This window comes from Oncorhynchus keta, chromosome 34 (assembly GCF_023373465.1).
Source record: "Oncorhynchus keta strain PuntledgeMale-10-30-2019 chromosome 34, Oket_V2, whole genome shotgun sequence".
Classification (NCBI taxonomy): Eukaryota; Metazoa; Chordata; class Actinopteri; order Salmoniformes; family Salmonidae; genus Oncorhynchus; species Oncorhynchus keta.
The window spans coordinates 45,525,348-45,548,494 of record NC_068454.1 but is presented as its reverse complement, the minus strand read 5'-3'; the positions used below and the strand labels follow the sequence as shown (position 1 = coordinate 45,548,494).

The 23,147-nt window shown below is 40.7% G+C and overlaps 1 protein-coding gene across 1 annotated transcript in view; it reads left to right on the top strand.

Moving 5' to 3' along the window:
* LOC118367202 (tomoregulin-2-like) overlaps positions 1–23,147 on the top strand; it is a 162,924-nt gene that overhangs the window by 66,592 nt on the left and 73,185 nt on the right. Inside the window, exon 4 of the mRNA XM_052493947.1 lies at positions 18,240–18,266. Coding sequence (XP_052349907.1) covers positions 18,240–18,266 — 27 coding nt within the window. The remainder of the gene's footprint in view (positions 1–18,239; positions 18,267–23,147) is intronic.

Here is a 23,147-nt window from a genome sequence, read left to right as displayed (position 1 = left end):
TCCACAAATCTTTAGTTCATCAGAGTTACTAATGTAGTATGCGAATCAAGCTTTGTTAGAGAAAGCAAGTTATACCCTTTTTCTCACTACTGAGCCAAGCTGAGTCAAACTGTACTGTGCTAGCCTGGTTAAGCATTGACCACACTTTCTGGAACCGTGTGAGGAAAGAATACTGTGAGAAGAACATATCCAAGTCAGCACAGTATGGTTTGGTCATCACAATAGTGTGAAAAGTAGGAGTATCCTACAATTCCTTTTTTTTCAAGATAAGAACCAACATGCATGTTGATTTTATCTAGCGCTTAGCATAGGTCATGTTCATTAGGGCATGCAACAGGAAACATTTTGCAGTGACAAACAGACATTTGTGTTTTACTGGACATGTCCAGGCAGTACCTTCCTGTTTCGGTCAGTTTTCTTCTGTTTGCTGCCTGAACAAGACCAAAGTGAATCTGTTTTCAAGGGGAACATGTTGGCTCCACTCAAGCTCCACTGTTGGGCTAGCGTTGTACACTGGGGGTGTTACTGGCTCAGTTAACCTCACTGACACCCTGGTCAACTCCACTCAAGGGACCTAAAACATTCATATAGCTCAGCAGTCCACCACACTCATAAGGAACACAGTAGGAATTGGAGCGTGTGTGTGTGGGATGGTGGTGGTGGGGGGGGGGGGGGGTGGGGGAGTGTTGAGGGTTGTGTGTGTTTCTGATTTGTTTCACAAAACAACTTCTTCACAACAGTATCTCGGACCTGCCTGGTGTGTTCCTTGTTCTTCATGATGCTCTCTGCGCTTTTAACGGACCTCTGAGACTATCACAGTGCAGGTGCATTTATACGGAGACTTGATTACACACAGGTGGATTGTATTTATCATCATTAGTCATTTTGGTCAACATTGGATCATTCAGAGATCCTCACTGAACTTCTGGAGAGAGTTTGCTGCACTGAAAGTAGGGGCTGAATAATTTTGCACGCCCAATTTTTCAGTTTTTGATTTGTTAAAAAAAGTTTGAAATATCCAATAAATGTTGTTCCACTTCATGATTGTGTCCCACTTGTTGTTGATTCTTCACAAAAAAAATACAGTTTTATATCTTTATGTTTGAAGCCTGAAATGTGGCAAAAGGTCGCAAAGTTCAAGGGGGCCGAATACTTTCGCAAGGCACTGTATATTTATGTCCAGGCATACGTTAACATCCTCTGATCTGATGGTTCGTATCCTGTCTATTCACACCTAAATTCCCAATGGCTGTCCAGTATCCAGGCATCTCTGTATGTTCTCTGATTGGCTACCCTGTCACCCTGTCTGACAAGTAAACAAGTCTGGTCTTCATCAGAAGACTGGCTAATGTGTTCTGTAGCCTACATGTTGGCAACACAGCCAGGCTCCTTGTTGTTGTTTACCTCAATAACCATATCCGACAGCCGTGTGACAGCAGGGCTCTGTCCTCCCAGAGTCGCCGTGTGACTAGAGCCAAGGCCAAAAGGCCAGAATCGGGGGTTTTCCGTAGCTGTCGAACTGGGAACAGAAGGACACAGAGCCGAGTTGCAAAGTCATGCTACCATGCTACTGGGTACCACTGTGTACTTCAAAAGTTCTATTTAAACAAGAGAGCCACATTCAGATGACTCTGTAGAGAGCTTCTGCAAGGAAGAAGACCATCTTAAATGGTTGCTTAACTGTTCCAGTACCTGTTTTCCAATGTTTTTGACTCACAACACAACAGTTATCGGCCATTTTGCCTTCGAGTTGTATTATATAAGTAAATAATAAGTAAATGTATTGTTTACTTATACTTTTAGAATTGAGGGAAAGATGAGTTTGTTTACATTTGGGCTACAGATAAGCAGGTATTCACCAAGCTAGCACTAGGCAGTGAGCTAACAGAGAGTGAATGATAGTTGATTAGCACAGGATGCTTCAGTTCCTCCATCCCATTGAGTGGTGGTGCTACAGTGCAGTCAGCAATTTAGCAACTTGAAAGAGTGAACCGTTTGGGGAACCACTTGTCAGATTTCAGGGCTGCTAAGGCAAGTCACAGCTGACATGAGCAATATGTTTGGTTGACTGGGGGGATGCACAATCTCAGATATCAAGGGAATTGAAGGCAAACATGTGGAGTGTTGCTGACAAATCTCAGAGGGTGACTTCCAGAGAGAGGCAAAGGGATCAATAAACCCGTCAACTTTGGGACACACTAGTGACTTCATGCAATTTATATAACAGGTGGGTCTAATCCTGGATGCTGATTGGTGTCTATTCCATAATTTTAAGTTTTAAGTTAATATTCACTCTGTTCCATCTCACTGTGCAATCCACTGTCTTATCAGCCCAGCCAAACAATTTATAAACTGGATCTCTACTGTAAAAAGCATCTAGACATTATTTCCCATTTATTTTAGACGAGCAATTGGATGTCATAATGGCAAAAATATGTATATTTTGAAATTCGATCTCCAGCTGTCCCATAGTAATGAACGTGTAGGGGTCCGGAGTCGGGACAAGACAGACAGGCAGGCAGCTTTTCTCAGTCAGTCGAAATCATCAATAAGCATAATTTATTGATATATACAGTGCATTTGGAAAGTATTCAGACCCCTTGACTTATTCCACATTTTGTTACATTTACAGTCCTCCAGACGTTACTCTTGGATTTCAAGCTAAAGAGTTCAATCATGGTTTCATAATACTTTGTTTCTCATGGTCTGAGAGTCCTTTAGGTGCCTTTTGTCAACCTCCAAGCAGGCTGTCAGTTGCCTTTTACTGAAGAGTGGCTTCCATTTGGCCACTATACCATCAAGGCCTGATTGGCGGAGTGCTGTAGATATGGTTGTCCTTCTGGAAGGTTCTCCCATCTTTACAGAGGAACTCTGGAGCTCTGTCAGAGTGACCATCGGGTTCTTGGTCACCACCTTGACCAAGGCCCTTTCAACCGATTGCTCATTTTGGCCAGACGGCCAGCTCTAGGAAGAGTTTTGGTGGTTCCAAAACCACAGTGCCACTGTGTTCGTTGGGATTTTCAATTCTGCGGAAATGTTTTGGTACCCTTCCCCAGATCTGTGCCTTGACACAATCCTGTCTCTGAGCTCCAATTCCTTCAACCTCATGGCTTGGTTTTTGCTCTTACATGCCCTGTCAACTGTGGGACCTTATATAGACAGGTCTTTTCCTTTCCAAATCATGTCCAATCATTTTAATTTACCACAGGTAGTCTCCAATGAAATTGTAGAAACAGCTCAAGGATGATCAATGGAAACAGGATGCACCTGAGCTCAATTTCAATTCTTATAGCAAAGGGTCTGAATACTTATGTAAATGGCATATATATATATTTTTGCCAACATTTCTAAAAACCTGTTTTCACTTTGTCATTTTGGGATATTGTGTGTATATTGATGATGGACAAAAACAATTTAATACATTTTTGAATAAGGCTGTAACGTAGCAAAACGTAGAAAAATTCAAGGGGTCTGAATTATTTCCAAATGCACTGTACAAAGAAATGTCAATAGAAAACAGGTAAAACTAAATGCAATGCAGCTAGTTTGCAGTCTTTCCAGCTTCCTTTTGAAGTTATTGTGTTAGCTGTGTTGTTGGCTAGCTCCTCTAAACAATAGTGTCCTGGCGAGAGAGCACATGTTCTATGCCAAGTAAAATCTCACATCATTAGTTCATTGTTATGGATGCAAGATGGCGCCGGATGAGATGGCTGACGTTTTACAGGCTCCTAACCAATTGTGCTATTGTGTGTGTTTTTTTGCATTATTTGAAACTTATTTTGTACATAATGTTTCTGCCATCGTCTCTTATGCCTGAAAAGAGTTTTGCATATCATGACAACGATTATTCATCTCGTACTGGACAAATACTTTTTCTTTAACGAGTCGGTCACAAAGGATTTACTTAAAACACCCAACAAGGCCCAAATCCCAGTCATTCGCATGAAGAAGAGACAAAGATATCGGGGACGTAGGTCGGGGTGCCTTGTAAGGATCCAACAGCGAGTGAGTAATGCCTTTACCATCAGTCCTATTAGCCAACATGCAATCATTGGATAATAAAATGGATGAGCTCCGATCAATACTATCCTACCAACGGGACATTAAAAACTGTAATATCCTATGTTTTTCTGAGTCGTAGCTGAATGACGACATGAATAACATACCGCTGGGTTTTTGGTCCATCAGCAACATAGAACAGCTGCCTCCGGTAAGAAAAGGTGGTGGTCATTGTCTATTTGTAAATAATGTAAATAATGCTGGTGCACGAAATAAGGAAGTCTCAAGGTTTTACTCACCTGAGGTAGAGTATATCTTGATAAACTGTAGACAACACTACTTACCAAGAAAGTATTTATCTATATTTTACCAAGCTGTCTATTTACCACCACTTACCGATTCTGGCACTAAGAAGGGACTCAACGAGCTGTATAAGGACATAAGCAAACAAGAAAATGTTCATCCAGAGGGCGGTGTTCCTGGTGGCCGGGGACTTTAATGGAGGGAAATGTAAATCCATTTTACCTAATTTCTTCCAGTTTGTTATTATTACTCTGGATAAGAGCGTCTGCTAAATGACTTAAATGTAAATGTAAATTACATGTGCAAAAAAAACTCTATACCACCTTTACTCCACACACAGAGACGTGTACAAAGCTCTCCCTCACCCTCCATTTGGCAAATATGGCCATACATTGGCTTTATCAATAAGTGCATTGATGACCTCGACCCCTGGTGACCATATATACTCCAACGAGAAGCCATGGATTACAGGCAACATCCGAACTGAGCTAAAAGGTAGAGCTTCTGCTTTCAAGGAGCAAACCTGGAAGCTTATAAGAAATCCCACTATGCCCTCTGACAAACCATATAACAGGCAAAGTGTCAACACGGGACTAAGATTGAATCATACTACACGGGCTCCGACGCTCGTCGGATGTGGCAGGGCTTGCAAACTTTTACGGACTACAAAGGGAGAGCCACTCCAATTTGCATACCTCCCCAACAGATCACTGCCCTTTCCCACATGCACAAAAGGAACACCTACAGTTGAAGTTGGAAGTTTACATACACCTTAGCCAAATCCATTTAAACTCAGTTTTTCTAAATTAAATTTAATCCTAGTAAAAATCCCCTGTCTTAGGTCAGTTAGGATCACCGTTTTATTTTAAGAATGTGAAATGTCAGAATAATAGAAGAGAGAAGGATTTATTTCAGCTTTTATGTCTTTCATCACATTCCCAGTGGGTCAGAAGTTTACATACACTCAAATTAGTATTTGATAGCATTGCCTTTAAATTGTTTAACGTGGGTCAAACGGTACTGTATCACAGCTTGCGTGGTCAAAGCATATGGCATCACAGCTTGCGTGGTGCTGCAGAATTCTATAGCACGTGCCAACCACTGATGCCCTTTGGTGGTCAAACTAGCATTAATGGTATCTTTGAGAAGGATTTGATAGCCTTCAATAGTGGCTGTACTAGATCATTTAAAACCTTTTTCTCTAAGAACATAGTATTTGGGACTGATTTTAAGAAACGTTGCTTAATTAATTTGATTAATATTATGGTGTTTCTTTTCCAAGAAAAACAAAAAACCCTATGGGTTTCTGTTAGGATGGAACAGAAAATATGCCGCTGTGCAACGTGACGGTTGGGAATAGGCTACAAGTGCTGGGCTATTTCAAGTACCCCTGACTGCAGTGTGCAGTTCGGGGCGGGGCTCAATGTGGGCGGAGTCAAACATTTGACCCGTCCATTGTTTTTGTTGTTGCAGTATGCAGTTCGTGGCCTGTCTGACCCCGCCCACGTCTGACCCCGCCCACCTGTGTTTTTTTGTCCAGTCACATGCTAAATACAAACACAGATCGTAAGAAATATTATATAAAGTGGTACCAGCACATGTCTTGTAACACTTTTTGCTTCATGCTATAATTTGAGACACGGATACTGTTGCAGTGAACAACAGACGTGTTATGTATGTCATGTACTGTTAAAATTGTTTTGATAAATATTATAACTTTGTAGTTATATTATTTCATTGAGTGTATTATATACAGTTACTGATTTATAATACTATTTACATTCGTCATGAGAATGGAGACAGACTATACCATATAGACATACTGACAAGCTGAATGTGCTTTGTACATTAAGTTATACCAGCTCCAGTAAAGAGATCAGAGACTCGGGTGACTTCTACGTCATTATTACTAAACAACATAACACAATTAACAAATGAAACAATTAACACAGCAGATAAAACCAAGTGTGCACTCCGCAAAAGATGCAAAGACAGTCATTTTCTTTTTTGTCAACTGCCTCCACATAGAACATCTAATAATTTCTCTGTGACTGGAACAAGAACATGAATGGTTCCTTGAAGTGAGTACTTTCCTCTTCACACAGGGCATCATACAACCGTAGTTCTTTAACCAGAAGGGGACTAGGGTTCCAATTTTGGAACACCCCCCCCACGTTCAGCTGGAAGGTGGCACATGGAACGCAAAAATATTCCTAAAACTATTTAACCTCCACACATTAACAAGTCCAATGGCTCAAATGAAAGATAAACACCTTGTTTATCTACCCAGCAAGTCAGATTTCTAAAATGTTTTACGGCGAAAACATAGCACATATTTATGTCAAACCACCACCGAAGACACGGCTAATTTGCATAGCCAAGTTGAAAAAAATATGCAATCAACAAACGCAGGAAAAATAATGCACTAACCTTTTGAAATCTTCATCAGATGACAGTAATATAATATGTTACACAGTACATTTATGTTTTTTTCAATAATATGCTATATATATCCATAAATCTCTGTTTACAATGATGCATCGTTCAAAAAATGCTACTCAAATGTCCTGAGAAATGACGATAGCTCCGGCAGATAACGTCAGCTAACAAGGAATACACATCATAAACTTTGACTAAATATGCATGTTCTACATATATATAGTTAGATACACTTCTTCTGAATGCAATCGCTGTGTTATTTATTTTTAACGTTACAGGTTTCGTTCACTAGGCTATACTATGAGTCGGCGCATAAAAAGTAGCATTATGGCTCCTCTATCTTGGAGTCCACATAAACCCAAATTTACCACATAAATATTCCCTTACCTTTGCTGTTCTTCCATCAGAAGACCTGGAAGGAATTATACTTACCAAACACAGCGTTTAGTTTTGCAGTCTGTGTCTTTCGGTTCTCAAACACGACACATTTCGGTTGAAATGTAGCCAAAAGTCAAGTGGATGCGCACCAAAACGTCGAACTTACATATTATATGTCGATTAAACTTGTCAAACTAACTTCATAATCAAGCTTTAACATGTTATAAAGGTGTACAGCAATCGTGAGGACGAACAGAAACGCATGCATTGTATAATCGATCTTGGAAAAAAGACAGGACCTGAGCAGAGCGCGCATAAAAGTGACCTGTTTTTTCGCGTGACCGAAAGGTTTCGGCCCGCCAAAACTCTCGTGAGCGCGCGATTCTCACAATGAGAAGCCCCATTGAAAGCTGAGATCGCGCTGAAGACAGAGAGACTGTTCCCAGACCTGTAACTGCTTGGGAAGGGTGGGGGCGATGACGTCAAAGTTGGGCCAACTTTTCTGATGACAAGAGAGAGTTTGGGAGAATGACTGCCCTGAGAGTTCTGCTTTACATACAGACATAATTTAAACGGCTTTAGAAGCTTTAGAGTGTTTTCTATTCAATAATATTTTTTATTTGCATATATTAGCAACTTTTGACAAAAAAATAATTATGTTTACTATGGGCACGCAATTACTCCAGCGGGGGCAGTAGACAGCCCTATCCCCAAGAGGTAATTAAGGGTTGTAATGCGGTCTCCCCGTCCATCCCAATTACACCAGTCTTCACTATGAGTCATCCATAAATCATTTATTTACTAACTAAGTAATTCACAGAAATGCATAAACAAACAGTAGATAGTTTCAAAGAAAAGATAACGGAGTTTCCCTAGTGGGATAAACCGGTATCGCGGCTTGGTGGACAAAAAGGGAAGTGGGGGTCAACTGAGATGAGACACTACAAAGTTGATAATCATAACAATTGAAATGCTAATCCTTTGCACATGAAAGCTCACTCATTCGGGAACAATTGCAATCAATATATATATTTACGCTCAGTGTGTCGTCGGGATCTTTGTTGAAAATGTAGTCTCTCTCTCTCTCTCTCTCTCTCTCTCTCTCTTTCTCTATCTTGTGGTTAGAGTGGATTACTCAGAGTGACATTCATTAATTTGTTATAGAGTAGATGTTTCGGCGGTTGTCGTTCTTCACGTTCAATGACACCGAATTCCTAGCTGCAGACTAGTAATTCATATCAAAGACTTGTTCTTATTCTGTCAGTATCAATAGTCTAAGAGTTTAACCACGTGGTAGTGTGTGACTGTTTGAGGTTGTGGACAGGTGTCTATAATTAATTTCATTATTGTATATTCCCATGTGTAGGCTGTGTAGACTCGCTATGTGTAACTTAGGGATTGGCCGTCGGCATCAACGATACACATTTAGAGCAAGCCAAACACAACAAGGCATACACTGAAGAAACACTGCTCAAGTAGGGCAAATTTGTCCAAATAAGATTCCATCACTGTAAGCAATTAGCTAGCTGGAATGCAAAAGGGTGATATTGCTAATTAGCTAGCTCACTTGAAAATGTGGCTAATTAACGCTATGCTAACATTGGTTAGCAGGTAGCTGGGGTGGCAGGTAGCCTAGTGGTTAGAGTGTTGGGCCAGGAACCAAAAGGTTGCTAGATCAAATCGCCGAGCTGACAAGGTAAAAATAAATTTGTCGTTCTGCCCCTGAACAACGCTACTGTTCTTTGGCTGTCATTGTAAATAATAATTTATTCTTACTGACTTGCCTAGTTAAATAAAACAATCAGTGCAGTAGTTAGTTACATAAAAATATACCTTTGCACTGGTATAACATGAATGTTACAAAGTACATTATAGTGACAGACTCACTTACTTCCATGGTTTATATTTTTATCCGTGTTCGATTAAGATTTGCTTTCGTTGACGTTGATAACTTCGACATGAACCTCAACTTGGGTGACCTTGAAGGAGACTGGAAGGGTTCGGGTTAAACGCTCTTGACTCCACCCACATTGAACCCAGCCCCGAACTGCACACTGCAGTCAAGGGCTTCTCGGCTATTTAGCTAAAGAATCCCCATTTTGTGCGGGGAAGTGGGAGACCGGAGTTCAATTCTCCTATGGGCACTGTACGACGTGGCGGTCAGGAGTAGGCTACAGTACTGGACTATTTAACTAAACATGTAATTTGGGAGGTACACTATATATGCAAAATTATGTGGACACCCCTTCAAAATGTTGGATTCAGCTATTTCAGCCACACCCATTGCTGACAGGTGTGTACAACTGAGCACAAAGCTATGCAATCTCCATAGACAAACATTGACAGTAGAATGGCCCATACTGAAGATCTCAGTGACTTACATAGGATGCCAACATTCCAACAAGTCAGATCTGCTCTGCTAGAGCTTCCCCTGTGAAGTGGAAACGTTTAGGAGCAACAGCCACAAAGTGATACGCCACACAAGCTCACAGAATGGGGCCGCTGAGTGCTGAAGCACGTAATGCGTCAACATAGTCTGTCCTCGGTTGCAACACTCACTACCGAGTTCCAAACTGCCTCTGGGAGCAATTTCATCTCAAGAACTGTTCATCGGGAGCTTCATGAAATAGGTTTCCATGGCTGAGCAGCCGCATACAAGCCTGAAAAGTGGTGTAAAGCTTGCCGTCATTGGACTCACCATCTGGCAGTCTGACAGACGAATCTGAGGTTGGCTGATGCCAGGAGAACGCTACCTGCCCCAATTCATTGTGGCAACTGTAAAGTTTGGTGGAGGAGGAATAATGGTCTGGGGCTGTTATTCATGGTTCGGGACCCTTAGTTCTAGTGAAGGGAAATCTTAACACTACAGCATACAATGACATTCTAGACTATTCTGTGCTTCCAAATCCATGGCAACAATTTGGGGAAGGCCCTTTCCTCTTTTATGACAATGCCCCTGTGTACAAAGCGAGGTCCATACAGAAATGGTTTGTTGAGATCGGTGTGGAAGAACTTGACTGGCCTGCACAAAGCTCTGACCTCAATCCCATCGAACACCTTTGGGTTGAATTGGAATGACGAATACGAGCCAGGCCTAATCGCCCAACATCAGTGCCCGACCTCACTAATGCTTTTGTGGCTGAATGGAAGCAAGTCCCCACAGCAATGTTCCCAACACCTAGTGGAAATCTTTCCCAGAGGAGTGGAGGCTGTTAAAGAAGCAAAGTGGGGACCAACTCCATATTAATGCCCATGATTTTTCAATGAGATATTCAACCATCTTTTGGTAATGTAGTGTATTTCATCTCGATGTCTCGAAATCAGACATAAATAAATGCATTTAACATATAAATAGGCACGCCACTCCATTATTTTGTATGAAATTGCGCAAACTCCAAACATATCACAGTGTGTGTCGGGACAGCACAGCTCTGAAGCTTGTAGCCTTGCTGGCTCAGTCGAAGTGGCTATCTGAGGATCGAATTAGCCCCGACACCATCGGTAATTGTAATTCTCTCAGCTTCTGGACATTTGTGAAAATGGCAGAGGCACGAGGTAATGTGCAAATGGAGTGGTGTGGGGAATGGGAATGCGGTGATTTGTGATTCAGCCACTGTCACTTCTCGCCTGTAGTTTATATGGGGCCATACTTGCGAACAAAACAATTAAACATTAAATTAAAGCACCAGCCAATTAAAATGGTCAATATTGTGTCACATTATAGAACGCTACATTGTGGCTTATCCCATCAGATAACCTGGCACACGTTAGCCCTATGCTAATCTCATCAGGTGACAATGATTATTTCCTGTAACAAATTCCTCATTAGCCTATGAGATCTTAAATGGGGTGTTCACCCAAAAACATTTCTGGGCCCTTTATAACACTGGCCTGGGTGTTTGTCAGGACCCCAGACAGTTTTTAGGTCCATTGTTAGAGTGTTTAGATTTCGTTCTTTTTTTGTCAAATTGCTGAATTTCCCAAAATGACCTAAAATACATTAAAAACAGTGTATTTGTTGTTACATAAACAACAATTGGTGTCTCTGCATTGGATTTCTAAATACATGTTTTTTTAATGTAAAAAGTGTAAAAAAAAACAAAGACCTACTTGGTGCAAACGTCTTCCATATAGTCTGTAATCCAGTAGGTGCTCTCCTTTGTGATTCTAAAATATGTAATTACAGGAGGCGGGACGAAGAAGTTATGTGCCTTCAAGAAAGAACATCAGAATGAAAGGAAAGGAAGTAAACAAAGATATGGTATCTAGCTAGGCTAGCGGGTAGTAATCTCTGAAGTAAAGTAAGACTAGGTGAATAACATTAGTAGGTGAGTGACATTGGCCAAATTTAAGTGCAATAATGTTCCACAGATACAACTACACTACACATTTCCACTCTTTTCCTGAACGCGATGGAGCTTTGTGTCAGACAGGGCTGCAGGTCATCCGACATCCTGCTGATAGTGTCGAAATGACGCCTGAAATCATGTACCAGCTGCGGTTTACCGTGTCCAGTGATCACTTTGTGGCCACTGACTACAATGGGGACCGGGTTCTGTTCCCATAGTCTTTCCACCATGGATGGGAAAACTCGAACCATTCAAAGTATGATCCTAGCTAGCTAAGTTGCTAACACCTGTAGCTAGTCACCGCAAAGTAGTTTAATGGCATTTGTTTGATATTCCTTGAACTAGTTTGTAGTATTTTTTACTTAGCTACTATTGTAACAGTAACGTTTGTCACACACTGACCATAGTTTGCTTTGTATGTTTCTATGGGTGTGATCTGAGTGGGCATTCTATGTTGTGTGTCTAGTTTGTCTGTTTCTGTTTCTGGCCTGATATGGTTCTCAATCAGAAGCAGGTGTTAGTCATTGTCTCTGATTGGGAACCATATTTAGGTAGACTGTTTGGTTTTGGGGTTTGTGGGTGATTGTTCCTGTCTTTGTGTTTGTTACACCAGATAGGGCTGTTTTTGGTTTTTCACAGTTCTTGTTTTTGTATATTGTTCTATTTTCATCTTTATTAAAGATGTATCACAATAACCATGCTGCGTTTTGGCCCGCCTCTCCTTCAACAGAAGAATCCCGTGACAACGTTATCCTGTCCTACTGACTGTTTTGCTTAATTTGTTTTATGTAGTTTGCTTTTTCTCATTATTATGTTACTGATGAGAAATAGTATATTATTTTCTTCTAGATGTCACAGTTTTCTGTAGTGCTCTTGACTGATTAAAATGAATTGCACTAGTGGAGGTCCATGAGTAGGACACAGCCCTAGCCAGAGCCATATAGATAAATACGCAGCTCTGGCCCTACCTGGTGCATGAGTTGTAATGACAACAAACTTGCCCAGCCTTTACATGAGGTCAATTAAAACATTTAGAATATCAGCTCATGCCCTGAATTGACATGTAATGACTGACTCTGTTTTATACCAGCCAACACCACCAATCACTCTTTCTGTTTATACCTGCCAGGGAGGAAATGGCAGAAAGAGAGAGGTGGTGGAACAGACATGAGGATAGGACAATGAACCATAGTTTCTCGGAACCAATGTTCCTCCACTCATGCCTCCTCTAATAACTTTTCAGGAGGATGTGAAGAATGACTAAATAGGACTAATTTCAATTTTTTTGTTTTGTATTCTGTTACACATCTTTCAGGATACCCGAGAAGCTGTGTAGAGTATTCCAAACAGGCCAACGACTGGGTAGAGAAGAGTCTCTGAACAGAAGACATTCAACTTTAGAACACGATTGGTCCAGCAGGCTGTCAAGCGGCGGGAAGATAAACAGATCATATACAAAGACCCATACTTCAAAGTTGAGACACGAGACCTACCTCCCAACATCACCCCAATAGAGAAACCAACCAAGGAGGAGCTGGTGGCAAAGCTTTTTAGACTAACTTTGAAACTAGCTTTAGCAAGCCTAATGATGGTGTGATGTTGTGAAACATCATCAATAACATCAAATAAAAGTTTGTCACATGCGTCGAATACAACAGGTGTAGTAGGCCTTACAGTGAATTGCTTACTTAAAAGCCCTTAACCAACAATGCAGTTTTTTAGGAAATACCTAAAAAAGTAAGTGATAAGAATAACAAATTATTAAAGAGCGACAGTAAAATAACAAATGCGGGGCGATACACAGTGGGTACCAGTACAGCGTCAATGCGCTGAGGAACCGGTGTCGAAGTAATTAAGGTAATATTACATGTAGGTAGAATTATTAAAGTGACTATGCATAGATAATAACAGAGAGTAGCAGCAGCGTAGAAGGGGGGGGGGGGGCAATCCAAATAGTTTGGGTAGCCATTTCATTAGATGTTCAGGATATTGATGTCACCTGTTAAATCAACTTCCATCTGTGTAGATAAAGGGGAGGAGACAGATTTAAAAAATACTTTTTAGCATTGAGACACGGATTGTCTCTGTGTCATTCAGAGGGTGAATGGTGCCAGGCTCACCGGTTTGCTGGGGGTTTCACGCTCAACAGTTTCTCGTGTGTATCAAGACTGGTCCACCAGCCAAAGGACATCTAGCCAACGGCAGAACAGTGGTTGAAAAGGGTCATTGATGAAAGAGGACAAAGGAGGCTGACACGAATTGTGCATAGCAACAGATGGGCTACAGTTAGTCAATTGACAGTCCAGTACAATATTGGTGCCCAAAAACCCATAAAAGAATGATCAACTCGTCGATTGGGGTGGCAGCACAAAACAAGGAACTGCGGTTGCAGTGGGCTAAGGAACAAAAACGCTGGACACTGGAGAATTGGAAAAACATTGCCTGGTAGGGTGAATCCCGGTTCCTGCTGATGGGCGGACTAGGGTATGGAGAAAACCACATGTGCATGTTAATCTATCATGCCACATGTCAACATTGCAGGCCGCTGGTGGTGTTAGGTGTGTTGTCAAGGCACACATTGGTCCCTTTGATAAAATTGGGCAACGTCTGAATGACACATGATATCTGAACATCATTGTCTATCAGGTGCATCCTTTCATTGCGGCAGTCTATTCATCTACCAATCTACCAATTCATCTACCATTTTTACTGCTGGATAATGTCACATGCCACAAGGCTAAGACTGTCCAGGAATGGTTCCATGAACTTGACAGTGAATATAGCTTACTGCAATGGCCAGCCCAGTCACCAGATCACCAATCCTGTTGAGTATCTGTGGGATGAGATGGAACGTGCTATTCAAAGTAGAGATTCACTACCAGCCAACTTGACACAGCTGTGTGAAACATTGGAGTCAACATGGGCCTACATTCTTTCGACAACTTGTAGAGTCCATGCCCCGATGAATTGAGGCTGTTCGGACGGCAAAACGGGTGCATATTGGCATTAAGGCATATTGTAGCATTGCAGCATTCAAATTAAAATGTAAGTTTCTTATTGGAGTCCTGGTAGTGCCTCCCTGTTTCATCTTATTTTCTTCTGTTTGGTGCATAATAAACACGGCCGTAGTGCGTGTGAATGTTCAATGTCTGCTTTCCCCTCTAGGCTTTTTAGCAGTGTGGTCTACTGTATCTCATGTTCAACTAGCTCTCATAGTCTCACATCAGGATTAGACGTTCATTCATGTTTTTCAAATGTCAAATTCCGAAGTTTGTGTTTAAGGTTAAGTTAAGCTGGATTCAGATATTTAACCTTCTGCACCAGAGCCAGATGCTTAAGGTTAGGCATTAACTCTGAATGGTTAAGGTAACTTTCCCCTGAAATTCTAAAATATTTTTTTGAAATATGTAACTTTCACATATTAACAAGTCCAATATGGCAAATGAAAGATACACATCTTGTTAATCTACCCATCATGTCCGATTTAAAAAATGCCTCACCGCCAAGTCAAAGAACACAGCTGTTTTTCCAGCCAAAAATAAGAGTCACAAAAATCAGAGATGACACTCATAGGACATCATGTTAAACAATACATGTATGTTTTGTTCGATAATGTGCATATTTATATCCAAAAATCTCAGTTTACATTGGCGCCTTACGTGTAAGTAATGTTTTGATTCGAAAACATCCGGTGAGTTTGCAGAAATACTCATTATAAACATTGATAGAAGATACAAGTGTTATTCACAGAATTAAAGATAGACTTCTCCTTAATGCAAACTCTGTGTCCGATTTGTTTTTTTACTTTACGGAAAAAGCATAATCTGAGAAAGGCGCTCAAAGCCCAAAACAGCCAGAGGAATATCAGCCATTTTGGAATCAACTAAGTTAGAAACAACACCATAAATATTCACTTACCTTTGATGATCTTCATCAGAAGGAACTCCCAGGAATCCCAGTTCGACAATTAATGACTGATTTGTTCCATAAAGTTCCATTATTTATGTCCAAATAGCCACTTATTGTTCGCGTGTTCAGCGCAGTAATCCATCTTCATGAGGCGCAGGCACTTCATCCAGACAAAAACTCAAAAAGTTCCATTCCAGTCCTTTAGAAACATGTCAAACGATGTATGGAATCAATCATTAGGATGTTTTTAACATAAAACATCAATAATGTTCCAACCAGAGAATTCCTTTGTCTTCAGAAAAAGCACTGGAACGCGAGGTAACTCTGTCGGGAGAGCGCGCGTCATGAGACCAAGGCTCTCTGCCAGACCACTGACTCAAAGAGGTCTCATGAGCCCCTCCTTTATAGTAGAATCCTCATTCAAGTTTCAAAAGATGGTTGACATCTAGTGGAAGCCCTAGGAAGTGCAACCTCATCCATATCTCAATGTGTATTCGGTAGGCCAAGCTTTGAAAAACAACAAACCTCAGATGTCCCACGTCCTGGTTGGATTTTTCTCAGGTTTTCGCCTGGTATATGAGTTCTGTTATCGTCTTAACGCGAGGGGTTCCCCTAGGGGAACACTACCTCTCCCGTTCAGCTGGAACGTGGCGCATGGAATGCAAAAATATTCTTAGAAATATTTAACCTCCACACATTAACAAGTCCAATAGCTCAAATGAAAGATAAACACCTTGTTCATCTTCCCAGATTTCTAAAATGTTTTACGGCGAAAACATAGCACATATGTATATCAAACCACCACTAGGAAAACATACAATATGTATCCACATTGTCATGCAAATAGAACAATCACAAACGCAGGATTAAAAGAAAAATAATTCACTAACCTTTTGAAAATCTTCATCAGATGACAGTAATAGGACATGTTACACAGTACATTTATGTTTTTTTCAATAATATGAAATTTATATCCATAAATCTCTGTTTACAATGACGCCATGTTCAAAAAATGCTGCTAAAATGTCCGGAGAAATGATGATAGCTCCGCCAGATAACGTCAGATAACAAGCAATTACACATCATTAACTTTGACTAAATATACATGTTCTACATATAGTTAGAAATATACACTTCTTCTTAATGCAACCGCTGTGTTACATTTATTTTTAACGTTACAGAATTCGTTCACTAGGCAATAATATGAGACGGTGCTCAGACATTAACAATATATGTCTCCTCTATGTTGGAGTCCACAGAAACACAAAATTACCACATAAATATTCCCTTACCTTTGATGTTCTTCGATCAGAAGTCGTGGAAGGAGTCATACTTACCAAAAACTGCGTTTGGCTTTCAAGTCTGTGTCTTTGGGTTATCAAACGCGACAAATTCCGGCTGAAATGCAGCCAAAATTCTAGCGGATGTGCATCAAAACTTCAAATTTACATATTATATGTTGACAAAACTGGTCAAACTAAGTGCAGAATCAAGCTTTAGGATGTTCGAAACGTGCAAAACAATTCTCAGCTCGACAGACAAACTGACATCGTTTGGTGAATCCTGGAACAAAGAGAGCTCCAGACCCGACGCGCGCATGAGAGTACATGTATTTTCGCGTGACCCGGGGGTTTTAGGAGTGTGCGATTCTCACAATGAAATGCCCCATTGAAAGGAGACATCGCGCTGAAGAGATAGAAACTGTTCCCAGATCTGTAGCTGGTTGGGAAGGGTGGGGGCGATGACGTCAAAGTTGGCCCAACTTTTCAGATGATAAGAGAGAGTTTGGGAGAATGGCTGCCCTGAGAGTTCTGCTTTACATACAGACATAATTTGAACGGTTTTAGAAGCTTTATAGTGTTTTATATTCAATAATTATTATTATATGCATATATTAGCAATTTTGGACAGATTTTTTTTCTGTTTTACTATGGGCACGCAATTCCTCCAAAGGGGGCAGTATTCTGCCTAGCTCTAACTAGTGAGTTAAGACTCACAGACATCATTCAAACAGTTTTAGAAACTTCAGAGTGGTTTCTATCCAATACTAATAATAATATGCATATATTAGCATCTGGGTCAGAGTAGGAGGCATTTCACTCTGGGCACGCTATTCATCCAAAAGTGAAAACGCTGCCCCCAAAAATCTCAAAAATACTTTCTAGCACTGCATTCAAACATGCAACCTTTGGCACCACAGGCAGTTGCTTAGGGCCATCCGCCACCCCTTGATCCCCATCCACAACACCATAGCAAAACTGAAACCTACTTGAAGGTTACATCGCTCACTGTTTCCCCTAGTGGCCAGTTTCCATATCGTCTCCCGGTGTCATCATACTTGGATAGATGTCGAATACTGACCTGGCTGCTCATTTTACCACTGGAGCAGCTCCAATAAGTGTCCGCCAATATTCCTTTCAAAGGCGTATCGCTAAACAAACAAGTATGCTTGATGTCTTTTAGGAAGCTTTAGAAGGATTCAGCAGGATTCAAATGTGCATACAGAAAGATGTACCACACAAGCATATTGAGCAATGGGAAATATAAAACATGATCACATAGACATTTCTGATGTGAGTTCGGGATTGTGCGGATCGTGACGTGACCAATGCACACAGATGTATCCACATGCAAAGTGCACACACACACAGACACATATTCATACACATTAAATCACACATAGACACTTGTACACACACACACACATGCTAAGTCAGATACACAGACAGACACACACAAAATAAAGATGTTGTTTAGCAGGAGGCCTGCTTTATCTGTTGTCGCAAATTCCTCTCAGAAGTTGTCTTTAATTAACAAATGTGTTTGTTCTCTCTCTCTCCTTTCTTTCTTTCTCTCTCACAGATGTCGGCTCAGGCTCGGGAGATGATGGTAAGATTGCTCAACTATTTCATCTTCCCTTGTTTTCATTATCCCTTACTGTTATCTCTATAGTCATTATCCTTGCCTAGAAACAAGACTGATCATGACACACTACTTGGAATTGAGGTTTCAAATAACACATCTTTCAGATTGTGGAAAAAAATACGTCTTCACAAACATGCACGCATGCCCTCGGTGAACATACTGCATGGAAAATTTGACAAACACTGACACACACACACAGACATGTTTGTATTCTCTCAGACAAGCAGACACATCCTGACACACACCATGCTATCATACCCTTGAACTAAGCATTCATGCATGTATACAGCAAACACGCTCTCAGGTGCTTCGCACACACTTGTACACACCCCTGTACCAAGCTATTATACACAGACACATAGTCTTGCCAATTCTCTGACCTCTTCCAACATACACACTCCACCCCTCCCCCCTTCATAAAGCAATTATGCGCACATACATACACTTCTGAGAGCGATTGTGCACCTTTTCCCCTGAGTGTGACAAGTGAGAGACATTCTCTATATAGTGCACTATAGTGCTGTTTTTACTAGGGCACATAAGTAATGCATGATGCAAGTAATATGGTGCTATTTGGTATACAGCGATGGTCACAGAGACTGACGAGGGAAATTAGTATCTTCTCTGCCGCTTGCTCTCTCTCTCTCTCTCTCTCTCTTTCCCTCTCCTTTTGTCCCCTCTACACACTCCTCCTCTTAATTCAGAAATTACTCTTCTCCTGGGGTAGCCAGATGTGCGTGCGTGTATGTGTATGTATTACCCCTTTCATATCTAGACAAAAACAATAAAAGAGGGGTATACCTGCAAGGAAGTGGAAAATAATGTTTGAAAGGGGGACATAAACATTGGCTACCATTTTCTTTTACAGGTAACATACCGTGAATAGTGCCTGAAATAGGTATTAGTATGTGAATGGGGTTCATTTGCACAAGCTGGAAGTGTTATATGTACAGTATGTTCAATATTGTTTTTCAATGAGTGGTGGGAGTCAGAAGGGGTGTAGAGTGTGCAGACAATTGGAAAGGGGATTGGAGTATGGTGGCAGATCTGGGATAACATTTGAAAGGAGTGGGAATCTTTCAAGCAGATGACAGGAAAGGTGTGTGCTTACATGCATGTATGTAAGAGATTTCATTCTTGTAGCTGTATATTCTGTATATAGGTGTTTGTGTCGATCATGTACTGTTTATTTGTGTGTGAGTAAGTGTGTCATGCTCGTGCTAGAATAATCAGTATCCCAGAGTCAGATATGAGAAATATATTACAATCTTCCCATTAACCTGCAAATGAGAGATGGGCAGAGAGAAGCAGACATTAATAACAGAGTGGAAGGTTAACCAGAGATATATGGACAGAAATTACCAGAGAGATGAGGAAGAGAAATAAAGGGAGAAGCAGAAGGCAGAGAGCGATAACAGAAGTAGAGCGATAGAGATGGAGGGAGGATTGACAAAGATAAGGAGGAGGAGGTAGCGCTAGATGGAGAGATAGCAGGAAGAAGAGTTGGAGGTGGAGAAAAGATGGCAGTTTATGGGTAAAGAGAAGGTTAAAGACAGAGTTACAGTATAGAAGGGGGGTTAGGGTAGTACAGAAGCACTCTAGCTCTAGCACAAGAACAGCCACCAATTAAAATTAAATTACATATCGGAATCGGACAATATTAGCTAAAAATGTTAACTTCGGTATCGGCCCGTTGTCTATTTTTTACACCGATGTACCAAACCAATGTCAAAGCTGATGTTTCATACCTATAAAACATAGGTACATGACGTAATGACGCCATGTACAATTCTGCACTACACGTGCACCACAGCATTCCTAACCTAGCCCACAATGTCTGCAGTGTGGATCGAGCAGTCAACAAGTCGTGCAGTCATTTGAAAGAGTAATACAAGTCAAAGGTGAAATTCATTAACGCCAAGATAATGGAATTCATTGCCCTTGACAATCCACCATTCTCTGTCGTGGGTGATGTTGGCTTTCGCCGACAGGTCGAGCACTGGTACACATGTTGCCCTACCGGAGTTACACAGTAATAACGTCACTGCTATTAGCTTCACGACATACTGTGGAACGTCGTTTGGATCTTTGCGTGTCAAAAAAGATACACATCAAATAACACCATTTGAAGCGCTAAATACGCTTTTAATTTGACACGTCAAATAACACAGTTCTATTATAGAATGTTGTGTGTTCTGAATTTGCATGTGCAAGCCAAGTGCCACCACTACTATTAGTAGCACAAGCATGCACCGGTCAAAAACAATGTGTTTACAATACTGCGTTGGTAATAAAGCAATATTTGTTCGACCGCAACTTCTGGGATGGCTACCTTTATCTTGGTACCTAGCTAACACCATTACAACGAGCATGAAAACATTTACCAGTAGAAAATGCAGTCATTTTCATTATTCTTAGCAATGATTTAGGAATCCTTGCGAGTAAGTATTATCTAGATAGCCACTCGTTGTTCGCCAAGTGAAATTGCCATAATAAGGATTAGGCACAATAGTGTAATTTGCGGTTTGCCTTCAAAATAAAAGTACCGCTTTGAAAGTCATGCAGAAGGTTACAATTGATGGAATAATGCCATATTTAGACTAGATAATGTTAAACCAGGTTGGAATGTGAAGCAATGACATGGGGTATCAGTCTACTCGGTGACACCCACAGAACACAACTGTGAAGAGTTTACGGAAATATTAGCATTGTTACTCTTTTCGCGGGACTGTGACTGTGTGAAATCACCTCCCCAGTCAGCCTATTGTGTGTATTGACATTCACATTGCACTGTACAGCTTTACCTAAGGATTGGGGATCAATGAAAGGGGGTATCAGTCTACTCAATACCCAATATATTTTTTCCCAACGTCCTCCTCAGAGTTATCAGACTCCAAAACATCCACACAGTATTGTTTTTCCTCAAGAATAATGTTCAATACACATACGTTGACAATACATGTGGCTCTTTTTCACAGTTGTTTCAGAATCCCGCAATAAGTGCTACGATACTAATGTTCTCTAGGTGTCACTGAGTAGACTGATACCCAATGTCATTAATCCACAATCCATAGGTAAGGTTGCACAGTGAAATAATTATGCCCCAAATGCAATTCTAAAGTATAATACAATTTGTCAAATTAACAAATAATTGTCTTTTGTTTATTTTATATAACAACATTCCAACCTCGTTTAGCATGAGCTATTCAATTATGGCATTATTCTGCTATTTGTATTAATTTGCATCACTGTCAATGACACTTTTATTTTGAAGGCTAACAGCAAAGTTCACTAGTTCACTTCACTAGGTTGGCAGACAGGCTCGGGATCAGGGCAGGCAGAATAGTCAGAACCTGGAAAACTATGACACAAAACTTGAGCAAAAGGAAGATGGGAAAGCATGCTGGTAAGTCCTGACAAGACAACCATAGAACACAGGTATAAATACACTAGGGATAATGGGGAAGATGGGCGACACCTGGAGGGGGGTGGAGACAAGCACAAAGACAGTTGAAACAGATCAGGGTGTGACAAACACATATCATGATTAAAAGGCTTGTCAAAATTACAAACAACCATAAATACAGGAATTCATATTGACATCCTAGAAAGTGGTACTATTCAATCCACTTTCCCCTAACCTAACAAATCTACCGTATTCATTTCACATTTCAACCGTAAAAAATGATCAATACACCTGACCAACAGCAGGGAGTGCAAGGGGCAGCGGAGTGGTTTATCTTACTTAGACAACAAGCTTGCTTTTAAATCTATTTTCACTTTTTCTTTGCTTTATGTCCAAGGGAAGGCTATTCCAATGACAAATGCTTGTATTGAAAAATGTGCTCCTCGCTGTACTGTTTCAAAGACATAACACTTGCTCTGGCATGGTAACTGTGCTGGTTATAGAGCATATCAATGTGGTTTTTCATATAATCTGGGGCACGATCATTTAAACTGTCAAACATATGATGGAGTTGAAGTTGGTCCACTCTGGACTCCAAAGGCAACAAGCCCACCTCCTGGAATAGTATATACTTGATAACATTAAGCATGAACCCCATTCTCTTTTTCATATTTTTTGATAGCCTAATATACCAAGGCATAATCAATATGACACTGAATCAAGATTGAGACAAGCAATTTCTTAACTTTGATGTTATTAAACTATTTCATTATAATTTGTTTGCTGCTAAAATCCTTTCTAAAATGTCAATCAGGTCTCCCGAAATTGATTGATCAGAAAGGGACACACCAAGATAAGTTAAACTTGTCTTAGATTCAATCTCCATGCCTGCACAGTTCACATTTATCTTGTCAGCCCAGTCAACCAATTTCTAACAGAATTCTTTACTCAGGGTCTCCTCTATGTACGCTGTATCCTTCCCTGATACCAGTAAGGCTGAGCCATCAGCATATAGCATTTGCACTTTACTCTATCTGGCATATCATTGACCTATATAAGAAATAGGAGAGGCCCTAACATATATCCCTGCGGTACTACACAGGATATTTCTTGGGACTCTGACAGAACATCCCCAACATCACATACTTGTGTTCTGTTGGTCAGATAAGATCTAAACCAATTCACTGTTACATCACGTAGACCCATGCATTTCAGTTTCCTCAGGGAATATCATGGTCCACAGTGTCAAGGGCTTTATCCAAATCTAACATGAAACTACCTGTATAGTTCCCCTTCTCACTTTCCTGCTTGATGAGGTCAAAAAGGTAGAGAAGGCAAGTATCAGTGGAATGAGCTGTTCTAAAGCCAGATTGGACTTCATAAAAAATGTTTGTGCTCGAGAAGGTATGCCTCAACTTGATTAAAAACAAATCTCTCAA